The sequence below is a fragment of the Tursiops truncatus genome, chromosome 3, assembly GCF_011762595.2.
Source record: "Tursiops truncatus isolate mTurTru1 chromosome 3, mTurTru1.mat.Y, whole genome shotgun sequence".
In the NCBI taxonomy this organism is placed as follows: Eukaryota; Metazoa; Chordata; class Mammalia; order Artiodactyla; family Delphinidae; genus Tursiops; species Tursiops truncatus.
In genome coordinates, this window is record NC_047036.1 from 34,095,715 (window position 1) to 34,122,874 (window position 27,160).

Sequence of the window (27,160 nt, forward strand, 5' to 3'; positions counted from 1 at the left end):
TATCTGCTAAGTCTCTTCTTCTTCATGTACTAAACATCGGGAGCAGTTTGCAGTCTGCTTTATTTTCACAACAAAGTCTAAATAAATTCTACACATTGATCAAAATTTGACAGCTCAGCATGCAGTTTTGCAACATGCTGCTTGAGTACCGTTGCTTTAAAATACTCAAGGATGGGCTTCCCTGGTGACGCAGTGGTTGAGAGTCCACCTGCCTATGCAGCGGACACGGGTTCGTGCCCCGGTCCGGGAAGATCCCACATGCCACGGAGCGGCTGGGCCCGTGAGCCATGGCCGCTGAGCCTGCGCGTCCGGAGCCTGTGCTCCGCAACGGGAGAGGCCACAACAGTGAGAGGCCTGCGTACCACGAAAAAAAAATAAAATAAAATACTCAAGGTCATTTCCACAGTGAGAATCCTAGAAATGACCGAGCTTGAAACACCTTACTCCTGGCTTCGCCTCTTCTCCGCTTCCCTCCCTTTAAGAGCCCAGTTCTCTTACTCTTTTAGTTTCTCCTCTCTGTTTATTCATTGAAGATGCATGAGGCATATTTGATTTTAGGCAATTCTACAGCAGACCCCATAAGGGAGGTCCTGGGAGAGGTCTTTTTGCTACAGTTCTCACCATCTGACCCCACGTCTGCTGCACACCCCAGCTCTTTTTAAAACTCTCTCCACTTGCTCTTTTCCTCCATTTTTTCCTTTCTCTCCACCTGAAGCTTAAGTAAGGGAATTAATCTTAGGATATTAGGTCCTATCTCCATTATGCAGAGGGTACTATGAATTTTCACGGGATTCTTTCTTCTTAGGGTTTAGATACATTCCATTAGAAAAACTATTAAGGCAATGGAGAACTGGGTAACTAAATAGAAAGTTCATCTTTCCTGAATCACACTTAAAGGAATACAATAAGAGCTACCTGAGCATATTGTATCAGAAAAATCAGGTGCAATCCTGTCCAAAGAGGAGGTCAATAAAATTTCTCTGGGTAGCCATTCTAAAATACTCAATATGGAAAACTCCCAGAAATCCATGAAGTAGGGCAATTATAAACAATAGAATTTTTCCCAGAAAATTACCTCTTAAAGTATGATGAAAAACAAAAAAAATTTGCATAAACTAATAAAAATCTCAATAGTTGAATTCCTTTTTAGATCTTATCTTTTTTAAAATTGTGGAATATGGGACTAGTATCTATTTTTGGCAACTTTATTTATGCATTTACCACCATCTTGAAATGAAAAGCTCTACAAAGAACTGATTCCTACTCTTACAGTGGGCAAAATTCACCAAACTATACTTTATACTATCATTTGTGGAAAGGATTGGAAAAACTTTAAATTAGGTGATGATATGTTTCATGAACTATCAAAGAAATCCCAAGAAATCAGAGCAAATACTTTTTTTGAAGCAAACTTGCTCTAATCTTCAGATGGCTTGGACATCTAAGAAAACAACAACAACAAAATCAGGTAAGTAATCTGACTCACTAGGTCCCTCTGACAAGTGTTTCCATTGGGCCATACATCTTTCCACGTAGCACGCCTTGCAGCTTGCCGTTTCACATCAATGTGACTTCATTAGTACCATGCTAATATCTATTCCTGTTTAAGGCTAGTAGGGATGCTGTTTCCTTTTTCCATCATTGTATCCCCAGAACCTGGCAGGAGGTCTGAGCACACAGTAGGCTTCAATGAATACAAGGGAAATGAGGATCTCCCTCCAACTTCCTATTTGGGCTCCTTGCAGAACAGAGGCCGTTCAAACATTATCTCAGTGATGACAGGAGACATAGAGTGGAAAGAAGCCACTGGAACAGGAGTCCAAAGGCCTGAATTTTAGGACCAACTCTGCTAAATTTCTCTTTGATTTGTGGTCATCAGTTTTCATATATTTAAAATGAAGTTGCAATAAGGAGAATGGTTGAGATGTCTTCCTGTTTTCAAATTCCAGGGCTCTTTCTGCTGCCAGTGTAGTAAATTGTTTCTTCATTCATTCAGTGAATAAGCAATGCTAATGATATTACTACTGCCCATTACACTTTAAGGACCAATCAGATCTTGGTCTCAAGATGTTGAGTCTATATTATTTTTCAATTAATTCATAACACTCAACTTCCATGCATCACTTTACTGCTTTGAAACATGTCAGAAATATGCCTTTTTTTTTTTGAGGAGACATTTGGGAAAAAAAAGAAAAATGATTGCAGTATTTTGGCATGGTGAATATTAAATTTCATGGTGACTATTAGATTTCAGAACTAAGGCATTTTTACCTAATTTATCTACTGCAACATTAAGTTATGTGGGCTTAATGAGGCCAGAAATGGCCTCTTCCAAAAATGTCCAGATTCTGAGAATTTTAAGCAATGAACTTGACTGATGATAAAACTGGCCACAGTATGGACTGTGGCCACAGATACATTCTCCCTATGCATATATGTATTTAAAATTATAAAATACAGAACCGTGTCTTCTTGTCAATTAAAAGGCTCGGCACACAAGGGAAACACCCCATTGTCTGACCTCTTTTAAACTTCTTGTTACTTCATCTGGTCCCTCCCACATGAACTTAGGTTCAAGACCCATTAAATACCTGTGTGTCTTGAATATGAACATTCTTGCCTATTTCACACCTCCTACAATTTATATATAGTAGTCCTTCTGCCTCAAAAATTTTTTTTCCTCAGATTCATCTGGGAAACTCTCAGATCAAAAATCACTTTCTCTGTGAAGTTTTCCTGAAAACCTCTGGGTTCATGAAGGCAGAGACAGTGTCTTATTTAACTTTAAATGGACAACATCTAGCAAATTCTGGAAAAGCAGGTGCTTGAGATATGAATGAATGATAATTAACCCAGTATTAAAGGCCTATTTTTCTTAATTTTCTAATGTACTTGATTAGAATAAAGGTGTAATCCATTATACAAGCCACCTTTTCTATTCAGAATTCTGTACTAGTAAGTCTGAAATGTTGAAGACCCAGCTGTCTGATTTATTCAAGCAAATAACAAACATACCTCTGAACAATTCTCGACAGCTGAAAAATGCTTTGTTTAGAGAGCTTAAAATGAAACAAATGTTTTTTAACCAGTCATTCTTTTGGAGTTGTGGACTTTTTTTTTTAAGTTTCAGGTAATCTTCTAGGAGAGTTCTACACGAGTGGAATTAACTTGAAAAAAGACCCATAGTGTCGTCACTGGCTACGGAATTCTTCCCAGAGTTGAACCTATCTGAAGGAGAATCCTCTTAATGAACACTTTAAAGAGCAAGATAATATGAAGATTTTCCCATATGATTTAAAGACGGTGCCCATCATGCTAAGAAGTTTTACTAGAGGCACTGAATAATCCTCATGACACAGTGAACTCTTGCTTAACTAAAGTCAGCACACTGGAAACTTCAGTCAAAACCAATATTTTAAGCATTCAGCTTTCAAGAGAAGAAGCCAAACACAAGAAAATGAATTCACATTAGTAGTTTTATACAAGCAGGATTTCCTAGATATGGTTTGAGGTTAGTACACAACCAGTCCAGATGTATGATTGACATTTTATTCACACATCAAATGTTTTTTGAGCATCTGCTATATGCCAGGCACCATGCTAGGCACTGGGGACACAAATGTGATCAAAAGAGACAAAACTCTATGCCTTTTGGAGTTTCAATTTTATCAAAGGGAGACAGATAGTAAACAAACTATCAGGTAAAATACAAAGTTATGCTGTGCTATGAAACCACTCCTTAAGTAAGCAATTGCTCAGGATTCTTCTACTTCTTTAGTTGGAAACTTAGGCATAGAGGGACAGGTAGAAGCACTTTTCCTCTGGGCTCCAGCAATACTTCATTTCTCTACTCTGAGTGTTGGTGGCTCTGTATTATCCACTTGTCTCCCATCTCAGCAGACTTTGAACTTCTCCATGGATGAACAATATTTCTTTTATCTTTATATCTTCAGTGTATAAAATATGGGTCCCTTCTTGAGATCTTCTCCCTTGGCTTCTAGGAAGCCCTACTCCTTGAGGTACTTTCTTCCAACCTTTGGCCCCTTCTCAGTTTTTCTGCAACCACTTTTCTTCTGCCCCAAACTAAAATGTTGGTGATTGTCAGATTTCTGTCTACTTCTTTTGGGATTTTCATTCCCTCTCTCAACAATCTCATGATTCCCATAGTTTAATTCCCATCTGTGTGATGTAACCCCTCCAAATACTTTTGCAGCCCAGACCTCTCTCCAGAACTCTAGACCTTTCTATCCAGGTTGCCTAATGCTCCTCAGGATATGGATGTCCTACATACCATTCAAAATCCACATAGCTGAAACAAAGTATCATCTTCCCTCCCTCAACCTGCTCTACATCCAATGTTTCCGACCTCAGCGAATGGCATCATGAGTGATCCAAGCCAGAAAACTCTGTTTTTATTTTGATTCCACCAAATCCTCCCCTCTCCCTATAACAAGTCAGGTGTTCAACTCCTATAGATTCTACCTCATAACATCTTTAGAATCTCTGTCCACCTCTCCTCTTTCAATCCCTACTGTCATCGCATTAGCTTAGTCCATCATCATAGGATATCTAAATTACTATCATAGCCTCATTCAACAACAAACATTTATTGACTATCTGTTATGTACCTAGATCCTGAGGAGCAAAAATAGACAAAGTCCCTGCTTCGTTGGGGATTTTGGTCTGGTAATTCTCTCTGGTCTCCAGGGCTGTAGTATTTTCCCACTCAAATTCATTCCCTCCACTAAATCCAAATCTGATACTATTACTTCCCTGAGTAAAACACTTCAATTAGTTCTCAAGAAAATCCTCAAATTTCTTAGCATGAAATAAAAGGAAAGCCCTTCATAATGTGCACTGCTTTTTCCTCTAAACGTATCTCTTGCTTTAATCTCAAATGCTATATTACAATACACAGAACCCCTCTCTATTTCCTTAATGCACTGTGTGCTTTCTCTTACCTCCAGATACATTGTAGGTTCATATATCTAAAGAAAAAAACTCCTAGCAGAGTAAAGACAGATATACACCAAGCTTCTGATACCCCAACTCTGTCCATGCTTACTCCAAGACAGACCTGACTGTACCCCCATCTCTTCCTTCCCCTAACACTGGCCTGATTCCAGGTATCAGTCTACTAAGAGTACAGAAGTAGGCAGTCTCTTAGACTTATGACAGACAGAAAATACCCTTAGAGTGCTAGATATCGCAACTCCTAACCCAACATTTGATTGTGTGATGTAAATGATTCTTCTGTCTTTGGAGATTGTATTTTAAAATACACAGAGCTACAAAGAGCCACACAGCACCTGGGGAAACACCTTTCCAGCCAGAACAGGGATGATGTACTCTAGAACACTCTTCAGCTTGCATAAGGATCTCTCTAGGCAATAACGCATTTATCTAAAATAATAACATCACAATCCACATCTACTGCAACCTCCATGCTCCTGCTTAAGCCTGAAGCTCCAGCTTTTTTTGAACTCTTAACAGAGTCATGCCATGGGCTGTCAGTGTTCATTGACACTGTCCAAACTCTCCCTGCGATGCCTGGAGAGGATGTCAATGTCAGCTAGGGGAGCTGGAAGACTGCCTAGGGATTTTTCTTGAATCCCTTTGACACATTGAAAGGAAATGTGTATCTTTGCATTGTTTTTATTCACTAAATGATGTCTTGCTCCCCATCTACACTGCCCTACTCACAAGAGAGGGCTGCATATAAGACATGGAGAGTCAGCAGGGGGGAGTGTTGGTCAGACTTGAGCTTGGATTGGGACAGGTGATGATATCAGGAGAAGAAAATAACTTCTGCTCACTCTACCTCAGGGCTTATTTATTTTCCAACTACTGTATCTTTTTTCTTTGGACATAAAATGGTTTCCTTTGGCTTCAATTTTTAACTTATATGAAATGATTGTTTGCAAAACTGGGTTGTTTATCTTTACTACCCAATCACTTCTTCTCCAAAAAACTGAGCATCTTGATGTCCTTGACAGATTTACTACAATAATGGGCATTATTACCAAAAGATGCTCTTGTGGTAGTGGGGAGAAAACTCGGCATGATTATAGAAGATGTTGATCTAGGCAAAAATTAGTAAATGACTTTGGGTAAGTCTTTTCATGTGTGTGGATCTAAAAGCACAGGCATCAGCAATTACTGAGATACTACTACTATTGACTGACTTTGGGGTCACTCCTTTTAACTGTCCCTTCATTAACATAAGGTTAAGTTTCTTATTATTAGGCATATCAATAATTGCCAAATTATGTGGATCCCTGTTTTTAAGAATGAAAATGGCATCTCACTTTAACCCAGTTTACATATAACCTAGTTTACAGAGTATCATATCTGGACAAAGCTTTCTGCTATTAATGTATTTTGAAACACATGCTATGAAGCTTTATCAAAACCTCTTGGGGACACGCCTCCAGTGATAGGAAGAATCATCCTCCCTTCTCATCTTTCTGCTGATGGGGACAAAATGGGAAAGGCTCAGTAGGCCATGCCATCTGGAGGGTCATATGGTGTTACTGTAAGGTACATGGCAAACAGGGAGAGCTGCATGGGAGTGTGGAAAATTCATACATCCCAGGGCTCCACATGAGCTCCCAGAATTAGCTGCACAATTACTCCAGTCACACCAAGTTGTCACCAAGGGTGACAGAGATCCTAGAATCAACTTAATGAACCATTTTCAGTTTTACTATCACAACAGTATGTATGCCGACACGCTTGGCCTCACCCCGAGATGGACATATGCTTACTTGCAACAGAATCTGCTGGGTTGTTTTATGTATTTAAATAATGGCAATGTGATTAATGACAAAAACATGTCTTTCTCAGAACAGTGCTTTGTCAACATTATCCAGCCAGCCCAACCTGTCAACAGATCCCTGAAGAACAAGTATTTAAACTATTCATTCATGGTGACTAGTCTTTGCTCCTTGGTATAAATTGATATATCAATAGATGTCAGAAAAATACTAGAGACTGAGATTTTAGAAAACAATGTTGTCAATTAAAAAATTGTTATTGTCATAATTTAAGGTAGCATTGGCCAATTATGAATTTGTCAGATATTAATTCATTTCTTAAAACATGAAAACCTTGTTTTTGTTCGGAATACATAACTCAAGTTCTCTTTTATTATCTTCTATGGTATCTGACTTCCAAAACTACTCACAAAATACATAATATATATTTTAAGCCATTTTAGGGGTACAAAACTGAAGAGGTGGTGGTCCATTTCGTCAAGGACACGTGTAGATTGTAAAGTCCCACTGGTAATTCTGATGCACAAAATCACTGTAACACACTTCAGCTTAGTTCTGAAAATGATTATAGCAAAATAAAAATAATGATAAATATAATAGAAATCTATAATATTAGTATTAGAAACAAAACCCCAAGATATCTGTCACAAGACGGCCACAAAACATCTGACAATTAGTGTATGGAATTGTTATGTGTGCCCACATGTATGGAAAAGTCCAAATCATCATGATAAACTCTACTTCAATGCAGTTCTATTTAAAGTACACTTTATTAGTCTTATAACGAAATCTCTTCCTAGGAAATCAGGTTCTCAAAGAGGAGTATTTACTGTTTTAATTTATCAGAGCATCATTGAGTGTCCTTACAAAACTCTTATTGTTAATAATAATAATGAAAGTCAACATTTATTGATCACTCACGGTGTGCCAGGCACTGAGGTAAACACCTTGGGTGATTGTCTCCTGTATGCTTCACAATAGCCCTATGAGACGGGTGTATTTTTTTTCCATTTTATGGAGAAGGAACTGGGCTCGGAGAGTTTAAGGAACTCGCCAAAGGTCACACAATGGCCAAGTGGCAGAGTCAGGACAAGCCCAGCACTGTGTCCAGAGTGAACGCTCTGAGCTACTTCATCTCTACTGGAAACATGAATGAGATTCCCTAATGGAATGAACATGAGACTCTGCCTCACTCATTCCCAGGAGGGAGAACAAATAAAGGAATGAAGAAATGAATGGACAGGTGTTTGCTCTTTGTTGGCAGCCACATCTCAAGGCTGTCAGTTAATTTCTTGCCTTATAATTCTCTACAATTTTACATACCACAATATGACCCAAACGTAATATGGTTAAAATGGATATTTCACTTAATTGACTATTTTAATCTTGAACTAATTATCATGATTTTAATATAAATAAGTCTCTCACAGACAGAAGTTAAAAGCTAGAGATAGAGGTGGCTGCTCTTTGGGCAAGTCACCAAACAGAACAGCGCACTTATTTTCATGTTAGCATGTCTGGTAGTACACCGACTGAAGGGATAACCTGCAGATTGGATTGCCTTTTCCCCTCTCCCTGAAGCATTGGGATTTTAAAATATTCTGGATAAGAACTAATGACACTCCTTGGAAGTCATTTTCACATGTTGGGGAAAGCTACTCTCCCGACAGGACTTTTAAGTTGTTGGTCATTTAAAATCCCTGAATTTGGAAGTAGATATAAACATTTTCTTCTCTTTTATTTTGCAGTTGTTAGTAAATATGTGATACTTTCACACTATCACTATGGGTTACTTGTGAAAAGAATTATATAATTTCAGAACTTAATCACAGACAACTCCAAAGGTGGAGGGATATATGGGGGTAAAGAAAAGAAACACAGACCCTGAAATCAGACAGACATAGGTTTGACTCCCAGCTCTGCCACAGACACTGTATGAGGTTAGGTGAGTTGGTTTACTTTGCTGAGCCTCATTTTTTCCCCCACATATAAAATAGAAGTGAAAATATCTGCATCATTCATTTGTTAGGAGGCCTAAAATGAGAACATATATTATGTGTCTATAGTAGTCACTTAGAATATATTGTTTCTCATTCCAAGCCGTTCATTTTACAGTTGAGAATGGAGAATTCTGTTGAGGTCAGAAACCGATGGCCTGAAAGTCATACAAACTTGAACCGAGGTTGATGGATGTAACGTACTTTGTTTTCCAATAATACATTAATTTAACAAAGAATTTGTGAATTATTTTAAATATAGACATTTTATTGTTTATATACTTCACTTCCCACTGCTTGCCATTTTCCTTGGCTACAGCAACTTGTGGTCCACCAAAGCTACATATAGCTCATTATAACCCTGCCTAGTCCAGGAAGAAGAAAGTCAGGATAATTCACTTGGTTTATGGTCATTCTTTAATAATGAACTATCAGTAACAGGTCACATCTCTCAACACTTGCTCATGAACATCTAATGGGGCATTTTGTCCAGTTTTGGTAATGATTCAAATGGAACTAATGGTTAATATTTAGATACGATATGATTAGATTTCCCTTACAAAACACTGTAATACATATGCACTTGGGAATTGTCACTGTTGCCATAGGCTCAGAATATTGATGCTAGAAGAGAGAACAAAGGTTAGCAATGCCTTCTCTGTACAGGATCAGGAAACTGAAGGCAAGTAAAATTAACTGACTTCCTCCAGTTTACTCAGTTAGTTAGGAAGAGGCAGTCTGGGTTGAGAAACCAGGTAAACACCTGCTTCTGATTTATCTTAGCACTTACTACACTGTTGGAATAAACTGTTCATGAATATGTCTCCCTACTAGAAAGTAACCTCCTTGAGAACCAGGGTGTGCGTCACAGTCAATCTGAAGTGCAGGAACTTAGCACAGACTCAGTAAAAGTTTTGTAAATATCTATCATTTTATCTAAGTAATACAAATAATAATAAATATATTTAAGGAAAGACTTTTTTTTTTCAAAAATCAAGAACATTTTCTCTTAATCTTATTCTATGAAGTATGACTCCAACGTAGTGAGATTTTCTTTTTATAACAAACACCCCCAAACTTACAAGCTGAAAGTGAGCTGTCATTCAGAATTGTTACCTGTGGAGATGATTGTTCACTCAACCCGTCAATGGTAGGAGACTCAAAATCTTTTTATGACCCTTCTATTGAACTTGCCTTCAGAATATGTTCACAAGGCACATAAGAAAAATCAACCTCATTGTTGTTCCAGTTGGATTTGTCTCCAAACAGCATTCCTCATCAGCTTTGCTCACCCACCTTATTTACTTGGCTCTGAATGAGTCAGGCTGTTTCAAAAACCAATTCACCTTGAAAGGATCAAGATTTACCCCTCGCTAAAATTATTCTTAAATTTCTTCAGTATCACTTGGATGGATGAATACATTCCCAGGGTGACTAATCTGAAGGCAGCAGGCACTGAAAACGGATATGTTTTGGCATAAATCCATTTACACAAAAAGCAAGCTATATAACTAAATATTTTATGTTTCCTTAATCCCTGGGAAGTTGGTACCATCTATCTAACAAGTAAAGAAACTGAGCTTCAGAAGTGATTATCACAAGACGTTTCGTGTTGGTGGCTGCCCTAGGCCAGTGGTTTTCAACCAGGGGGAGGGGGGGATTTTTTTTTTCTCACATACATCCCTGAAGGGTGAATATTTGGCAATGTCTGGAGACATTTTCGACTGCCATGACTGGGGGAGGGGAGGAAGTGCTACTGGCATCCAGCAGATGAGGCCAGTGATGGTGCTGAGCACCCTACAGTGCACAGAACAGTCCCCCACCACAAAGAATTATCCTCTCCAAAATGTCAGTTCTGCTGAGGCTGAGAAAAACCCTGCTCTAGGCTGAGAATTCTGACTCCCAGGCTCTTTGGTGGCCTTCACTAGTATCACTGTTATTATCCCCATGTCCCCCTGTTTCCATAAGTGAAAGGATGCGCATGAATTCTTCTTTGGTGATGAAAGAGTAAATTTGTTCCATGCTATTTTGCCACTTGAACATTTCCCTCGGCCTTAGGCTCCTTTACCAAAGAGTACTAAATTGTCACAGAGGTTGCTGGAGATGTATTTGGCATCTTAAAACTCTAATTGGCAGGAAAATTAAAGCAACTTAAAATGTGTGTGCTCTTTAGAGAGATGTGCTATTCCCACCCTATATTATTAGCTCTCAGAGGCAGCTGGAGCGAGAACAGCTGGGACTTCCTGCTCTGCTGTTTTGTCAAGTTGCTATAAAATTGTCCCCCTCACTGAAAAACTGAGAAGAGAGGAAAAAAACAGGGCAGAGGCCAACCACACGTGTCAAAAGGTTGCTTCTCAACTGTCTTTCAGGTGTCCCAAAGGCGGTTCCCCTGTTGTCAATTCAATAAGTGAAGGAATGTACTTGGCTTGGTACGTAACTTTGAAAATAAAGCATGCATTTTGGCCTATACATTGTATAGGACAGAATGTCAAGCCTAAAAGCATTCTTTTCCACCTCAGGTTTGTAAATTAAAACATGTAACATGTAGTTACCAAATTTTCTCAGAGAATTTGCTGAATTTTGTGGTCAAAAGTAATTACATCATGCTTTTGCTTTCCCCCTCTCTCTCACAAACAATTGTCACTGACACCAGTGAGGACACAAAGTGTTGAATGTCTGTGACTGGGTCTTTCAAACTCCATGAAACTCTCACTTGTTGGCTTAATCTGAACCTTATTGTCTGGAAATAGTCCCCAAACCAAGCATAATTTTCTACCTTAGAAAGGACGCTTTTTACTATTTTCAATGGTCAATGATTGGACAACCACAAAGGTAGATCACATTTAAGTAGAGAAAATAGACGTGCTCTTGATATTTGAGCAAAATATTACAATCGTTTGAGGAAAGGTAAATGGCAGGAAAGGTCAGGGTATTATTGTCCTGAGATATTAGAGAAGTCACTTTTGTCATCTTTCCTTTCTTTGAGCCCCTCCAGCATATGAAAGCTACAGGTCGAAATGTTAGTATGCAGCTGCACTCTGTCTTATACCATTCTGGAATTGTGTCTTATGTAAATCTCACACGCCAAGGAGATTGCCCTGCAAACCAAGGGCAAAGATCATGAGGCAAAATTTTATGACTCTACACCATGCCTCTCTTGTCTGCATGTCCAGCGCACTGCAGGGTCTTATTATGTTGTTGTCGAAGAACTGGCTGACTCAATAAATGGATGGATTCTTATGCTGGGACCCTGGGAAAAAATGCTTTGGTTCATTTTGAAAAAGAGAAATTAAAATTCTTTAATGACATAGAATAAATAACATTCTAGTCATCAACTGGTGATATTACTTTCTTTCCCCTCTCCACCTCACCATATCTAAGTTCTGTCTGAATTTTTAGCAAGGATTAGAGAAGAAAAAGCCCCCCAAATATCACAGAGATAAGTCATGCACTGTTGGGGAAGAAAAAAGTTTTCCCGAGTACAACCACCAAAGAAACCCCTCAAGAAAAACACTAAAGAAGAAATGAGGTCTAGAGCAAGCTTAAAGAATGTAAATGCTCATTCCAGGACAATTATGAAACTAGGTCAGAAAGTTCTATGTTAGGTATTTGAGCATTTTTTCCTCTACCCTCAATTGGAAGATAAGGAAACACTGGATGTAAAACTCTTCCTTCCTGAGACATTGTACATATATACAATGGAATACTACTCAGCCATAAAAAAAACGAAATAATGCCATTCACAGCAACATGGATAGAACTAGAGATTATCATACTAAGTGAAGTAAGAAAGAAAAAGACAAATGCCATAAGATATCACTTATATGTGGAATCCAAAATATGACACAAATGAACATATCTATAAAACAGAAACAGACTTACAGACATAGAGAACAGACTTGTGGTTGCCAAGGGGGAAGGGGCTGGAGGACGTGGGGACAGGGAGTTTGGGATTACCAGGTGCAAACTATTATATGTAGGATGGATAAACAACAAGGTCCTACTGAATAGCACAGGGAACTTTATTCAATATCCTCTGATAAACCATAATGGAAAAGAATATTAAAAAAAGAATGTATATATACGTATAACTGAATCACTTTGCTGTACAGCAGAAATTAACACAACATTGTAAATCAACTATACTTCAATAAAAAAAAAAACCCTTCCTGCATGAGCAGGAGTAAAGCAATGTACTCTCACAGGTGTTGAGAGAAGACTAGATTTCTACTTATTTTAATTACTTCTCTCACCCTTTTCAACACACACACACACACACACACACACACACACACACACATTTAAAGCCTAAAGCTGCCTACCTCATGTTAGTTGGAGCAGAAAATGGTGGCTCACTGAAACAGCCTTTGTATGCGCAGCCCATGGCATGGAAACATCAAAATGTCCCTGCCCATGGTTCACTGCTTTAAGGAGCCTTTCTTTATGATACAAGAGTCATTGGCCATATCTGGTTTGGAGGCTGCCTGGACACATGGGAGAAGTGCAAACACACAGTGGCAATGAGTTGCGTGTGCCTGAAAGGTGTGAAATTCTCCTATGTCTCGTAGAAGCATGTAGGTATGCACATGGCAGCCTGCTCTGCTTGTGAATGGCAGTAAGATTCAAGTTCATTGCATAACCCCCTTAACTGCTAACCAATAAATTGAAAACTGAGGTGGGAATAAAACTAATTTTCCTGGCTATTTTCTAGCAACAGATCCATCATGACTTTCCTGAATCCACATATGGTCTCTGTTAATAGATTGAACTTAGACTGAACCTTGCACTCAACCAAGTTTCCCTACAATCTATTCATGACAAGCTACTTATTACAAGTATTTTTTTTGGAGAAACAGGCAATATAAATTAACCCTTTCAAAATGAATCTAATAAAATCTGAAAGACGTATTTTCATGAATAACTTTTTATAACATTATGGTGTTATTTATTTTCATGACTGGGTCATTTTTGAACCTGAGCTAAATCATATAGGCTTTTCTGTTTAGTATTCTAGATAAGCAGCAGCTACATGGTGAATTCGCTCAGTTTTACATTGGCCAAATCTCACATATATTTCCAAAGGGCAGTCTGTGCTTTTAGCATTCACTAATGAAATCACACGTTACAATCTCACTGCCACATACCGCTCCTTCAAGACAGGATGTCACAGCTCTAGAAACAACTTGTAAGCTTCTTCTCTTTTAATAGCTGAGACCACAGGGAAATAAGTGATCAGGGGGTAGGAGGGAGGAATATTTTAAAGGCAAAATTCAAACTATACTTGTGATTTCTGAAAAAAAATGTCAATTATGACAAACAAGTCTCTAGCTATTCTTGTTGAATTACTTTTAGTACTTTGAAATAAGTTAATTAGCAATAGGCTACAATCCCAGACATACAGAGCAAGAGCTAGAAGATTTGTACTTCATATAATAAAGCCAAATATTAGTGTCTTCAGTTGATACATGCAGAATTTTCTTCTGAAGTCCTCCAAGGCCAGATATTCTGAGAAATTTTCATATACCCAGCATTTTTTTTATTGTTGTTCTTACATTGAAAAGATTATGAAAGAAAACATGTTATCAACTGAACGTGATACATTAGAAGCTGAAATGTCATTGCATAGAGTGGTGTTAGAAAGTTATTTGAGATTTATGCAACAATTTTGTTAGGTGGGGCACACTTTTTTTTTTTTTTTTTGTGGTATGCGGGCCTCTCACTGTTGTGGCCTCTCCCGTTGTGGAGCACAGGCTCCGGACGCGCAGGCTCAGCGGCCATGGCTCACGGGCGCAGCCACTCCGCAGCATGTGGGATCTTCCCAGACCAGGGCATGAACCCGTGTCCCCTGCATCAGCAGGCGGACTCTCAACTACTGCGCCACCAAGGAAGCCCAGGTGGGGCACCCTTTTGACAGAGAAATGTTGGCTTATATCACCTCACTTAAATAAGCACTTATACTTATTGGAATAACCCTTGATAATTAGTAGATCAGTCACCCAAAGCTGTGTCTTGCAAGTACACCCAGCACAAACAAGTTTTCAGGGACACTCATTCAAACAAGGCCAAGAAAAATACGTCTCCTGCTGCCAAAAAGGGCAAGAAAAAAAATTGGTTGAAAATATGATATCTGGCCATCTCACCTCCTGCTCCTTTCTGCCTGGAATGAGTTGTAAAACCTTGGGGAAGGAAGTTGGAATGTTTACCAATATTAAAGAATCAGCAATTCCCTTTACACAATGTTTTGTTTACACATTCCCCCCCCCCCCCCCCCCCCCCCCGCAACTCCTTTGGTCTCCACCACCCAGGATTCTTGATACTTGTCAGGCAATTCCAACCTTGCCCAATGAGATGGGCAGAAACTTAAGACCACAGAGAAAGTTGATTGTCTATATGACTCAATCTGAAGAGTTTGCATTTTAATAGATAAGCCCTGGGCTAGGTTTTCACCAACTCTTTGATTTGCCTCATTGTCAACATGACCTGGGCTTCTGCATAGATACAGCCTCAATTGTTTTAATGAGAAAAAGAACAACAAAGAAAAAGAACACGTAAAGCCTAATTCACATCAGAAATTTTCAAACCAAATGGAAATACGTGCACTGAAAAGGGGTGAATGAAAAGAAATTTGAAAGCAAGTCCTGACATCTGGAAGCTGGCCAGACTCTCACAACTAGGCCAAGTTCTCCTCCTGTTGGGCATAATCTCCCAGAATACCAACCTCAGACAAGATTACTTGAGATCATGAGAAAGTGAGATAAAAAAGGATACTTTGTAATTTTGTCTGAGCACAGAAACCGTATCACCTACAAAATACAAAACACTGACCTCTCTAGACTAAAATGAACAACTTTGATTTCTTTGCCAATTAGTTTATCATCGCTCTAGTCCTATAGATAAGACATATTGAGATACCCAATTATAGACTTGCCCTGACAGCATCCAATCTAAAGAGGACCTCTGCTTCCTTTAAACCTTCCCCCAAGTCACCAACCTAAACCTTGATTCTATAAGAAGTCCTTTCTACCCTCTCTCACTGGGATATCTCGTGGTTCCCATTGTGTGCGTCCTCCCAAAGGCCTCCTCTCACAGCCTCAGAACGTGGTCTGGGCTGTCCACATCTAGTCCATTTTACTTCTTGAATCAGAAAACTCTTACTTGTTCATCTACTTGACAGTTCATGCCACAGTTCTTTTCAATCCAAACAAACCCCCCATTCCCTAAGTTGCTGGCTGAAGTCCCCACACTCTTGTGCCATGACCTGGTTGACTAAATAACCCTGCTGCCTAGACACTTCATCTTTATTCCCTCTACCCCCATCGCCAGCTACATACTAGGTTAGTTCCTCTTCAGATATTAAGCTCCAGCAATTCCATATAAGAAAGTTGAGATCCAGAGAGATTTACTAAAGTGAGTAAACCTCTATCCTAAACCATGCTTCCATGATTTTTAGAAAAGTATATGTATCCTCTCTCTCTCTCTCTCTCTCTCTCTCTCTCTCACACACACACACACACTCACCAGGCACTGAATGGGTATCTGACCTCTCAATAGCTTGGCAGTTCTCTCCAGTCTTTGACTCTCTTGCTACAGATAATGAAAGGCTCCTATCCGCATTTGCCTGTACTTTAATCTTACAACATTAGCAGAATGAAGGAGAGCAAGAGCTTTTATGCACATGCCTGCTTCAAAAATTCTTAGGTCAGAAGTTGTTAAGAGAGAGTTACAAGACAACCCTCCCTCCTTCCATACCCCAGCATGACCCAGGCTAAAATCACCCTTCTGTCACACAGCCTCAGGGTTGCAAGCTATTACAGAATCTTTTTTTTTTTTTACTGCTTAAAATCAGGGCTGGGAGGCCATTGGGTTGCAAAGAGCTGTGATGTTAATTGGTGCTGAAATGTTTATTGGTTTTGGTGGAAGACACTGAGTCTGGAAGTTACTAAGGCTTCTTCCATGGGGTGTGCTTTAGAGCCCAGGGGAACAAAGAATCCCTCCCAGGAGCATTTCCCTGTGCTTCTGAAGCACAGTAATCCAAGGATCGAGCTATGTGACATGGGAGAGAAGATACATGGGAGAGAATAGCAGAGGACCATTATTTGGAAATCGATAATGGGCAGCTCTACCTTAGTGATAGGACAAGCAAATTTGAACTTAAATCTGGCAGGTCCTGGGGGTAGAGGAGTCATGGTTTAGATTTAAGGAAGAACTATCTGAACCTGGGATGGGGAGGGGACTGATAAATCTTGGGGTTGACTCTCTTTCCAGATTTTTTAAAACCAACTTCATCTGTTGGTGGGGGCGATTCAGGCACAGCTTGTTGGCAGACAAGAGCAGTGCTGCTCAAAGTGAGCCTCACCTGGGGTACGTTAGAAGTGAAACTCTTTGAGCATCGATTCATGAATCATAACCTCTGAGGGTGACATAAGCACTGCCCAGTTTGCCAAGCCCTGGGCTAGGGAAAAGAATGCTTTCTGGAGTTTCCTTCTGATTTACAAGCGACACTCCTTGTTCTAGCGGCTCAAAAGACCTAGACTCTTTTTTTTAATTGAAGTATAGTTGACTTACAATATTGTGTTAGCTTCAGGTGTACAGGAAAGGGATTCAGTTATATATATACATTTTTTTCAGGTTATTTTCCATTATAGGTTATTATAAGATATTGAATATAGTTCCCTGTGCTATACAGTAAATCCTTGTTGCTTATCTGTTTTATATATAGTAGTTTGTATGTATTAATCCCATACTCCCAATTTATCCCTCCTTCCCTCCATTTCTCCTTTGGTAACCATAAGTTTGTTTTCCGTGAGTCTGTTTTGTATATAGATTCATTTGTATTACTTTTTAGATTCCACATATAAGTAATGTCATACAATATTTGTCTTTCTCTGTTGGACTTTCTTCAGTTAGTATGTTAATCTCTAGGTCCATCCATGTTACTGCAAATGGCAGTATCAATATTTCATTCTTTTTTATGGTTGAGTAATATTCCAGTGTGTGTGTGTGTGTGTGTGTGTGTGTGTGTGTATCATATCTTCTTGAACCATTCGTCTGTTGATGAGCACTTGGGTGTTTCCATGTCTTGGCTATTGTAAATAGTGCTACTATGAACATGTATGTATGTTTTCCAATTAGAGTTTTCGTGAAAGATCTAGATTCCGATTTGATAGCAGCACTGGCTCACACCACCACCTGAACAAATTATTTAGCCTTATTGTCCGTTGATTTTCTAAATTGCAAATTGGGAATAACATCTGTTGAACAAATGAAGCCTCTAATATATATGTTGAAAAAAAGAATCTTACAATGAAAGCATCTTGTAAACAATGATTATTCTAATGCTGGTTTTCCATAATGTCCTTGATATTCTTTCTCCCTAGGCATATGTAGCCCAAAGAAGCAGCTTTCCCTTTTACTGAATAGAATGATAGCAGACCAGCTAATGCGCTGACCTACTTGGGGATGTAGTCTAGGGGGCGGAGCCAGAAAGCTGTCCATCATGAAGATTGATGTCACCTGTAGCTGTCTTTGAACCATTCTGAGTCTCACTCCCTCAGTGTGGTGTTTCTTGGCTCCTCAAAGATGCTAGGATGACTGGTGCTGCAGGGGAACAACTTCCCAGAGCCCAGCCCCCCACCAGCTGGGTCAGTGCACTGACAGGGTAAATCGGCAGCACAAGTGTTGTTTGGGGAGTTGCTGTGAGCTAGGATGTGTCCCCACTGAAAGGAAAAAATAGTCTATTGTGCTTGTGAAGCACAAAGAGATAGGACCCAGGGAAGTCTGCCCTGAACAAAATCTGTGGTCCATCCCAGGCCCAACTTCTGACCACTCTAGTCAAGGTTACAGGGCACCATGTTATGTTGTGCACAGTGCAGTCTGACAGCTGGTTCGCCCTTCCACGTTGTTCCCTGCAGCCTGATGTTCCCTGGCCCCACTGATCTTCCTGTCCCTTTTCGGTCCTCATCCCTCCCTGACGTATGGAGGGCAGAATCTGCCTGCAAGCCGGGAGACCTGATTATGATTCCACCTTTGCTGCCAGTTAGCTCTGTGACCTTGGGCGACATTTTAGCAGTCCTCTGGCCTCAGTTTCCTTACTAAATGGAAAACAGTGACATGGGAAACAGGAACAAGGCAAGGGGGACTGAGTCAGGTCACCTCTAAGTTCCCTTCCTTTTTATTATCCAACAGCAGTGCTTCCCTAGGGGACCCCTGCCAGCGTTCTATCTTGAGGCAAAGCCATACACTTCAGATCTGCTCTTTCATAGCCTTTCCCACCCCACCTCCAGTATACTTTACCTTCCCAATGCCTAGACCTGACTTTGCCCTCCAAGATGACAAATAATGCATTACATGCACCCACTGCTAAGAAAGGTGAATTTCACCTAATTTGCAGGAGTAAGCATGGGACTCGGAGTCAGACCCAAATAACAATCCTGCCTTTGCTAAACTAATCTGGGACTTTTGAGCAAGGTACTAGACATTTCTCAGGCTCCATTTTCCATCTCTAATGGATGTAATGCCTACTTTGCAAGGCTGCAGGGAGGATTAAATGGATATAATTCATGTAAAGCACTTAGCACAGTGCCTGGCACAGAAAGTGGGTTCAACAAATGTAGTTGCCTCCCTTTCCCCAGTTGGATAAAATTGGTGCTTATTAAAAACCAACCACATCCTTCTTCCTTACCCTCAAGGCAATGACTGTGATCATGAGAATAAATGGGCAGGGCAGTTAGCATAGTATTAAAAAGAGAGCATTTAATAAATCATCATTACTATTACCATTATCATCATCATCGTGATATAAATTGTTGACTTGTATAAACATTTTCTAAATTAATTCGGCATCAATTTACTTACAGAGATGCACTCTGCTCCTTAAATATTCTGACAGGTGGTCTAGCTGAATTTTTTTTAAGTAAAAAACACTATAATTTAATAAACTTCCACAAATTAGGGAAGGACTTGACTCAAGTTACACACCTTCTTTTTAAGAACGTGTGAATTCCGTGGGGGTGAGGTGCAAAAGCTGGTGTTTGAAAAATAAATTAAAAATAGGTCTTTAAGAAACTAAAATCTGTGTCTTTTGGCATTGCTAAAATGTAGAGAACGCATCTGCAGTATTTAGAACCGGTGGCCAGATTGAAAGTTATGGTACCTAAATCCAGGCTGGATTTAGTTCCCTGAAAGCCACCCACATCTTCAAACACTGTTTTCTAAATTCGTGTGCTTAGAGTTTTGTTAACCCAAATATAGACATAATGAAAAATTATAGTGAAACTAGTCAAATCCAGGATTGTAGGATTTTAGAACTGGAAAGGATCTTGGAGATAATTGAATTCAAACTCCAAATTTTGCAAATGAAAATATACTAAAGGTCCAGAGAAGTCTTAACATTGCCTAGTGACTTCTCCTTTGGTGGCAAAGGACTTTCTCAGTGAGCAGCTTTGGCACAACAGCAAAAGGAAAGTGACAGTAAAAGTCTTTTTTGTGGGCTTTATCACTTGGTGAGAAGAGAAAAATATATTTTGGGGGAGTCAAGTGTTTTTTCACTACCTGTGTCAGGAGTAATAAGTTACCTCTGCAAGGCATTATCCAAGGATTGACAATGACCTTTCCCTATAGGCCTCACCCAGAAAGCTGAAATATGTCCAAACCAAACCAAAGCAAACCTCTGGATTTCGCATTAACACCATACACAGAATACAGTTTTGTAATTGGTTTAAAAAGGGGCTTTCTAGTACTGAGACAAACTCCATTGAGAATGTTTATAGCACAAGTATCATGGCCAGGTTCAGATATATTTGCAAGTCATTTGCATAATCCTGGAGAGAAAATAGTTGACTCTACCTATAGGGTCTTCATTTCTACTTTTTAAATTCTTTTCCCACTCTCTCTTTTTACTGGTAAAACTCTACTTTTCCAGATATATAAGCCAGAGGCAAGTGAAACATTCTGAATTAGAGCAGCTGGCTGAGGACATTTTGTCAAAATTAATGCCATGGGCTGTTAATAAGTGTTATCTTAAAAAAAAAATCAAGTGCTTGGAAAACATTGTATTAGTTATAATTAAACAGGATTCTTCACTTAAATACTTGTTAGTGCCTTTTATATGCTAATGTGCATTGTGAATCTTTTGGGAGAGTTGTGTAGATATATATTATCATTTTCAACACTCTCCTAACTTATCTGATCGTTATTCTACAAATCCTACTTTGGTAATGCTGTACTAAAGCATAAGTAACCAAAAAGCAGTTCAATGTATAACTTGCAAAGTCCTATTGCATGAAATTGCATGAGAGAAAAATGAAAGTCATTTATTCCTTGAGTAGATTTTCCTTCTTGACTTCCCAAAGGCTATTCCCTACACAGGTATGGAGTCAGGATATGGTTCTTGGCCAAATGCAAAGTAGGCAAATTGTACAGAAAAGTGTTTTCCTAAGCATAGAACTATACAACAGAAGGTAAAGCTGGAAGGGAAGACTCCTTTCATGCCCAATATGTAAATGTTCGAAGTAAAGCTTTTTAAATTAAAGGTGTAGCAAGAATGAACAGAATTAGAGTCAGCCATTCCCCAGGCCCCTCCTGTCCCCTTCCCACCTCTACTGGGGATTCCTCAAAATCTGGAGGATCTATGGGGTAGGTTTGAAAACAACACATTCTTATGTGTATATAACTCCCTCATTTTTAAGTATGTAAGGTAAGTTGTTATTTATGAGAACACTTAATTTTTATAGAAAGTGGTTCTATTAAAGAAAAAGTCTTCTTGTTCTGATGAATACGTTGATGGGACTAACTGAATGTAGGCTTAGGGCCAGGGAGAGAGGTGAATAGTTTGGTGCAATAATCTAGAGGAGAGTGTAGCGTCTCCACTGCAACATGGGGTTGGTGGAAGAAAACAGATGAGAAAATGACAGGAAGGGGGTGGAGGAGAGGAGTCAGTCAGAGGACTAGAGTCTAGGGTGAAAAGTGGTACAGATGTCTCAGAAGATATTCCAGGTCAGGAGATTTGTAATTTCAGATGAGTCTAAAATTCAACTTCACGGCATCTACATTATTATGATTATAAAACCTCCCTTTTATGCTCAGATCTTCAGTAAAGTCCAAATAAACCACTATATAGAAATTGAGCAAGAAGCAAGTTTCATGTCTCAGGTTATAGAGGGTGGGACATGGATAGGCCACATGGAACAATCAACCCATAAAATTACGTAATCCAGAAGCAACAAGGGCTCGTTCCATAAGAATGTAAGAAATCTAGACCTCAGCAGAAATCTTAGGGAAGGCTTTACACTTGCATAGAGCGTACAGTGAGGATCCCCAGTAAGGGCTGGGGATCTTACTTCAGTTGAAAGAACAGGGAGATCCCAGCAAATACCTGAATAACAGAAGGAAGTTATACTTTTGCGTGGAGGAATACTTCCTCTCCAAGGACCTGTGGCTTTCATTGCCAAAAAATGCAGTATCCCCCAAACGAGCTAACCTATGTTCCTAATGATCAACTGGATCTGCTTGGATGCCTTTCTAGCACTTTAAATTTAGCATAATCCTGATTGTGTCTCCCCGCTGTCCTCCCCAAGTTCCTGTATCTTTGTTTCTTGCTTCTTTGAATGCATCCATCACTCACTCTACTTCTCAAGAAGAAACTTTATTCTCCCCTCTTTTCTTTCATTCACACCACATAGCTAAATAGTCATCCAACTTTTGCTGTCGCATACTGTCCCCTTCTACATTTTCTCACTTCTTCAGTTTAGCTTGCATATCCTTGCTAAAATGGTTCCAAGCACCTCTTAACTGCTTACTTTCTCCACTCCATCTACCCTCCATGCTTCACCAATTATCTACCCAAAATGCACATCTGGTCAAGTCACTCCACCACTAAATATCATTTTCTAGCTCCCCATTGCTCATAGGATGATGTTCCCTGTAGCCTGGCTTTTAGCCATCCTCAGTGCCAGTTCCTAAGCTCCGACCAGTGCCGGCTACAACCCCAGAGCCCTCCTCCACCTCACCTGTGATGGCGACATTTTTTTCTCTTTTAGATGCTATGATTTATTATATTTAATGTGGTAACATTTAGATTCATTGTAATTTAATCTCTCATCACTTTAAGTTGTACAATTCATTAACTATATCCTCTAGACTGTGCAAGAAGGCTTTTAGCCTTCTTGCAAATGCGTTCCTGCCCCACTACAAATTTCATCTGCCATTCTCCACCATATAGCATTTTCACCTCTAAAGGCCACCCACAGCATTTTCACCTCTGAATCTTTTCTTCTCCTTTTCTTGTCTTTCCCTACAAGACCTTGTGCAAAACATTCATTCTCTGCCTCTTTACCATAATTCAAAATATCAGTTAAAGTTAAAAATAAAAGGTGTGATAGGAATTGTGTTTGTTCTTCAATGTTTGCCTTGTTTAATACTTTAACTCAAAAGAATAAATAATATGTACAATGCTACATGTTGTATCAGGGGAATGAGTTACAAAGATCTTTGGTGATTGCTAATTACACCTCAGAGGTGACCACTACCCTACATGTATGTCTGGGCTTGACCAATGGAATGCCTGCTCTCTGGAGACTGATTCTTGCTAACGATTGATTCTTGCTAAAAATGTAGTGTAAAGGCATAGAATACAGCTTGAGAAAAATGGTGCTTGAGTCTTTGTTTCATTATTCATTGTCCAAGTGGCTTTAGGCAAAACATTTCACTTCTCTGAACTTTAATTTTTATCTGTTATACAGTATCTACTTCCCAGGATTGTTATGCAGATCAAATGGAATCAAGTATGTGAAAATACTCTGAAAAAAGTAGAGAAAGGGCTTTGTAATCTATAAAATGCTATGCAAATGTGAAAAGGAGTGCTATGAAAAGATAACCGGACATGGCATCAAAATGCATGGTGCAGGGATTCCCTGGCAGTCCAGTGGTTAGGACTCCATCTGTGCTTCCACTGCAGGGGGCCCAGGTTCGACCCCTGGTTGGGGAACTAAGATCCTGCAAGCTGCATGGTGTGGTAAAAACAAAACAAAAACAAACACAAACAAACAAAAATCATGGTGCTGTGGGTTGACCTGTGTCCTACAAAATGACATATTCAAGTCCTAATCCCCAGTACCTGTAAGTGTGACCTTATTTAGAAATAGGGCATTTGCAGATGTAATTAAATTAAGATGAGATCACTAGGGTGGGCCCTAATCCAATATGACTAGTGTCATTATAAGAAGAGAAGACAGAGAAGCAGGGAAGAATGCCATGTAAAGGTGGGTGCAGAGACTGGAGTGATGCATCTGTAAGCTAAGAACCACAATGGATGCCAACCATTGCCAGAAGTTAATGCAGAGGCATGGAAAAGATTCTCCTTCAAAGCTCTCAGAAGGAGCGAGTCCTGCTGACACCTTGATTTCAGACTTCTAGCCTCTGGAACTGAAGGATGGTAAATTTCTTTTGTTTTTAAGCTACCCAGCAGCCTGTGATACTTTGTTGTGGCAGCCCTAGGAAACTAACTCACATGGGTGTGAATTAACTCCATCACTAATTAACTATTTGAATTTGGGTTTAATTATTTAAAAATTTCCCCTGATAACTTAAGGACACTTACCTTTCTGTGATTGTTTCTCTGAGACCACTGGCCACCCCTTTGACCACGGTGCTAGCTTTGGGGGTCAGCACCACCTGAGATATAAAAAATGATCCCTTCTTCCTTCTCTCAGTGATGGATGCCTGAAGAAACTGGATCAGTTTTTCCGGGTCTGTGGTGTTGGCCCAAGGTGCTGGCATCATCTGCCCAGGCCAGAGAAAGGGTACTTCCAGAGCCACTGGACTGTGGTAGAAGACCAGCACTTGGTAGTCCTTCTCCCACAGGTACTTTAGACTCACTTCCTGGGCAAAAATCGCTGGGCACATTTTATTTCCATAGATGTCTTTCAGCATTTGGACGAGTTTTTCATGGTGATACTTCTGCATCCCATAAAAGTGGTTGAAGTCCAAGAATACTACCTCCTTATGGTGATCTGTGAGGAATGCATTGATCTCCTCAAGGCCTTCATTGACTTTGGCACTGAACAAACCATGAGCAAAGTAGAGTTCATTGTCGGGGTCTCTAGGCTTGGTGGAAATTCGAAGATCAAAATAACGGATCCCAGCTCCTAGCTGACCAGTAAAGTTCATGGTTTGAGTGGCTAGCCATTTCCGCATCAGCTTTTTCGCCACAGTTCCAAACACAGAGACAAAATTCTGGACAGTTTCTGGCTGTTCAGGCCCCACTGGAGAGGCTTCATCAATGTAGAAGCTGAAGGAATCATGAGATCCTAGAAGAATAACAAGGCACAATGTGGTTACATTTCAGTCCTTTGTCCTTCCCAACTTCTTTCCGTCTTGCCATGTCCATATCTCTCCCTCAAATGAGCCAAAGGAAATACTAAGGAATATTTACCTAGTACATTCGAATGTCTTAGAAGGGTCTTTTTTTATAACCTAGTATAGTACATGGAGGACTTCAACTGACCAAATGGTTTGTAAAATGATAAGAAAAAATCCCAACTAATCAATTTTTTAAAATTCAAAAGATCATCTTCTACTTCTGTAAACCAAGAATTTAACATATTCATTAGGGTTGGTTTTCCATATAGGTGGCGTAAGTGACCATTCATAAAGTAGAATTTATAGGAACTCACCAGTTCTCAAATACTTTGTCTACAATCTTGCCCTTTCCCTCTATTTTGGGTTGATTGTAAGCCTAGAGGGCTTGTTTCAATGAATAAAGAAGACCTTTTCACAGGTAGATGATCAGTGTTACTTCCTGCACTTTGGAAAGCACAAGAGGTCACGGGAATAAAGGAGGGGAGAGATAAGGCAAGAGGACGGTACAATTTCTGATATTTTAACATCATTCTTGACCTGCATTTGGGCAATTGTGAATGTAGATGAAGTCAGGTACTTTTTACATATTGAATAAACAATTATTTTTTTCTTGCAAATTAACACAACTGACGGTATTTAAAAATTAACTAGTAGACTATTTTCTTCACAGATATTTCCTCTCTACAGTGAATGCTCTCTTTGGAGTTGCTTCCAAATTTAGAAGAGTTTCTTCCTAGGGAGAACCTGTTTAATTATTTATTTTTGGCAGTTACAAATATCAAACCTCCAGAAATGTAGCAATGAACATGTGTATGATTTGCCTGTAAGTACAGAGTGCCATTTAAAATATCATTGGACACAATAAAGGAAAATTATTTCATTTTAATTTTAGAGACACAGATGTAGAGAACAAATGTATGGACACCAAGGGGGGAAAGTGGTGGGGTGTGGTGGTGGTGGGATGAATTGGGAGATTGGGATTGACATATATACACTAATATGTATAAAATGGATAACTAATAAGAACCTGCTGTATAAAAAATAAATTAAATTACATTAAAAAATTAAAAAAATATTCAGAAACATTACAGAGAATCTTCACTTAAAAGTTCTTTTAAATAATTTTTAAAGGTAAATGTAAGATTACCAGATCAAAATAAAGTTCTTTTGACTTTGAAAAAAAAAAAGCCTCCTTTACTTCTTGGTAAAATTAAATTAACATATTCTGGATTTTTCACACATTAGAAAAGGCAGATGTCATTATTCCCCATCTGTTACTCAGGCTTCCTTACACCTTGTTGCTCACTCCTGATTTACATCCATTGAAGTACAGTTTTTTCTAGATTTTTCAGTCTTCCAACCCAAGATGTGTACTTGTGCACGTGCATGCACACACACACACACACACACCCCTGTAAGTTTATTATCACCTCAGGGCCTTTAACTGTTAAGCTATTTGAAGCAAAATTTTTTAGTGATGCAATATTTATCTTTGTCTATATTCCATATCTATGTCAATCTATATCTCTATGCCTGTAGAGATATATCTATTTATCTATGTCTAGCAGTAAACAGACTACAGTAATTACAAGAGTATGGGTATTAGACACCATGGTGGGTTGTTAGAAAAAATAGTTTGAAACATACTTTGATACCTTGTAAATCATAACCTTTCAAGACTTGGAACAGATAATTCCTCAGAATTATTGGAATTTTTCAAACAATGAAAGGTAACCCCAAAATATAGAAATACCACATTTACTTTCATCCGGAACTATCTGATCTATTTATCTTTAGTAGATGGTATGGGAAGAAAATGTCAGCACTTTCTGGGTAAGGAAAACTGTCAGTTTGGATCTGACATTGGCAAATTTTAATAGGGATTTAAATTGCTGCATGTTGATTTATTAGTTGCTGTTCAGTGAATGGCTAATATAAATGAAGAAACTAAACTGTACTATGGTTTAATATACAGCAAGATTATGTTTAAAGAAAGAAATAAAAAAGTGAGCTTAAGAAGAGTTATAATGG

General features: G+C 39.1%; 1 protein-coding gene across 1 annotated transcript in view; it reads right to left on the reverse strand.

Moving 5' to 3' along the window:
• PLCXD3 (phosphatidylinositol specific phospholipase C X domain containing 3) overlaps nt 1–27,160 on the reverse strand; it is a 50,630-nt gene that overhangs the window by 17,746 nt on the left and 5,724 nt on the right. The window contains exon 2 of the mRNA XM_033852710.1: nt 24,369–25,077. Within this exon, the coding sequence (XP_033708601.1) occupies nt 24,369–25,077 (709 nt within the window). The remainder of the gene's footprint in view (nt 1–24,368; nt 25,078–27,160) is intronic.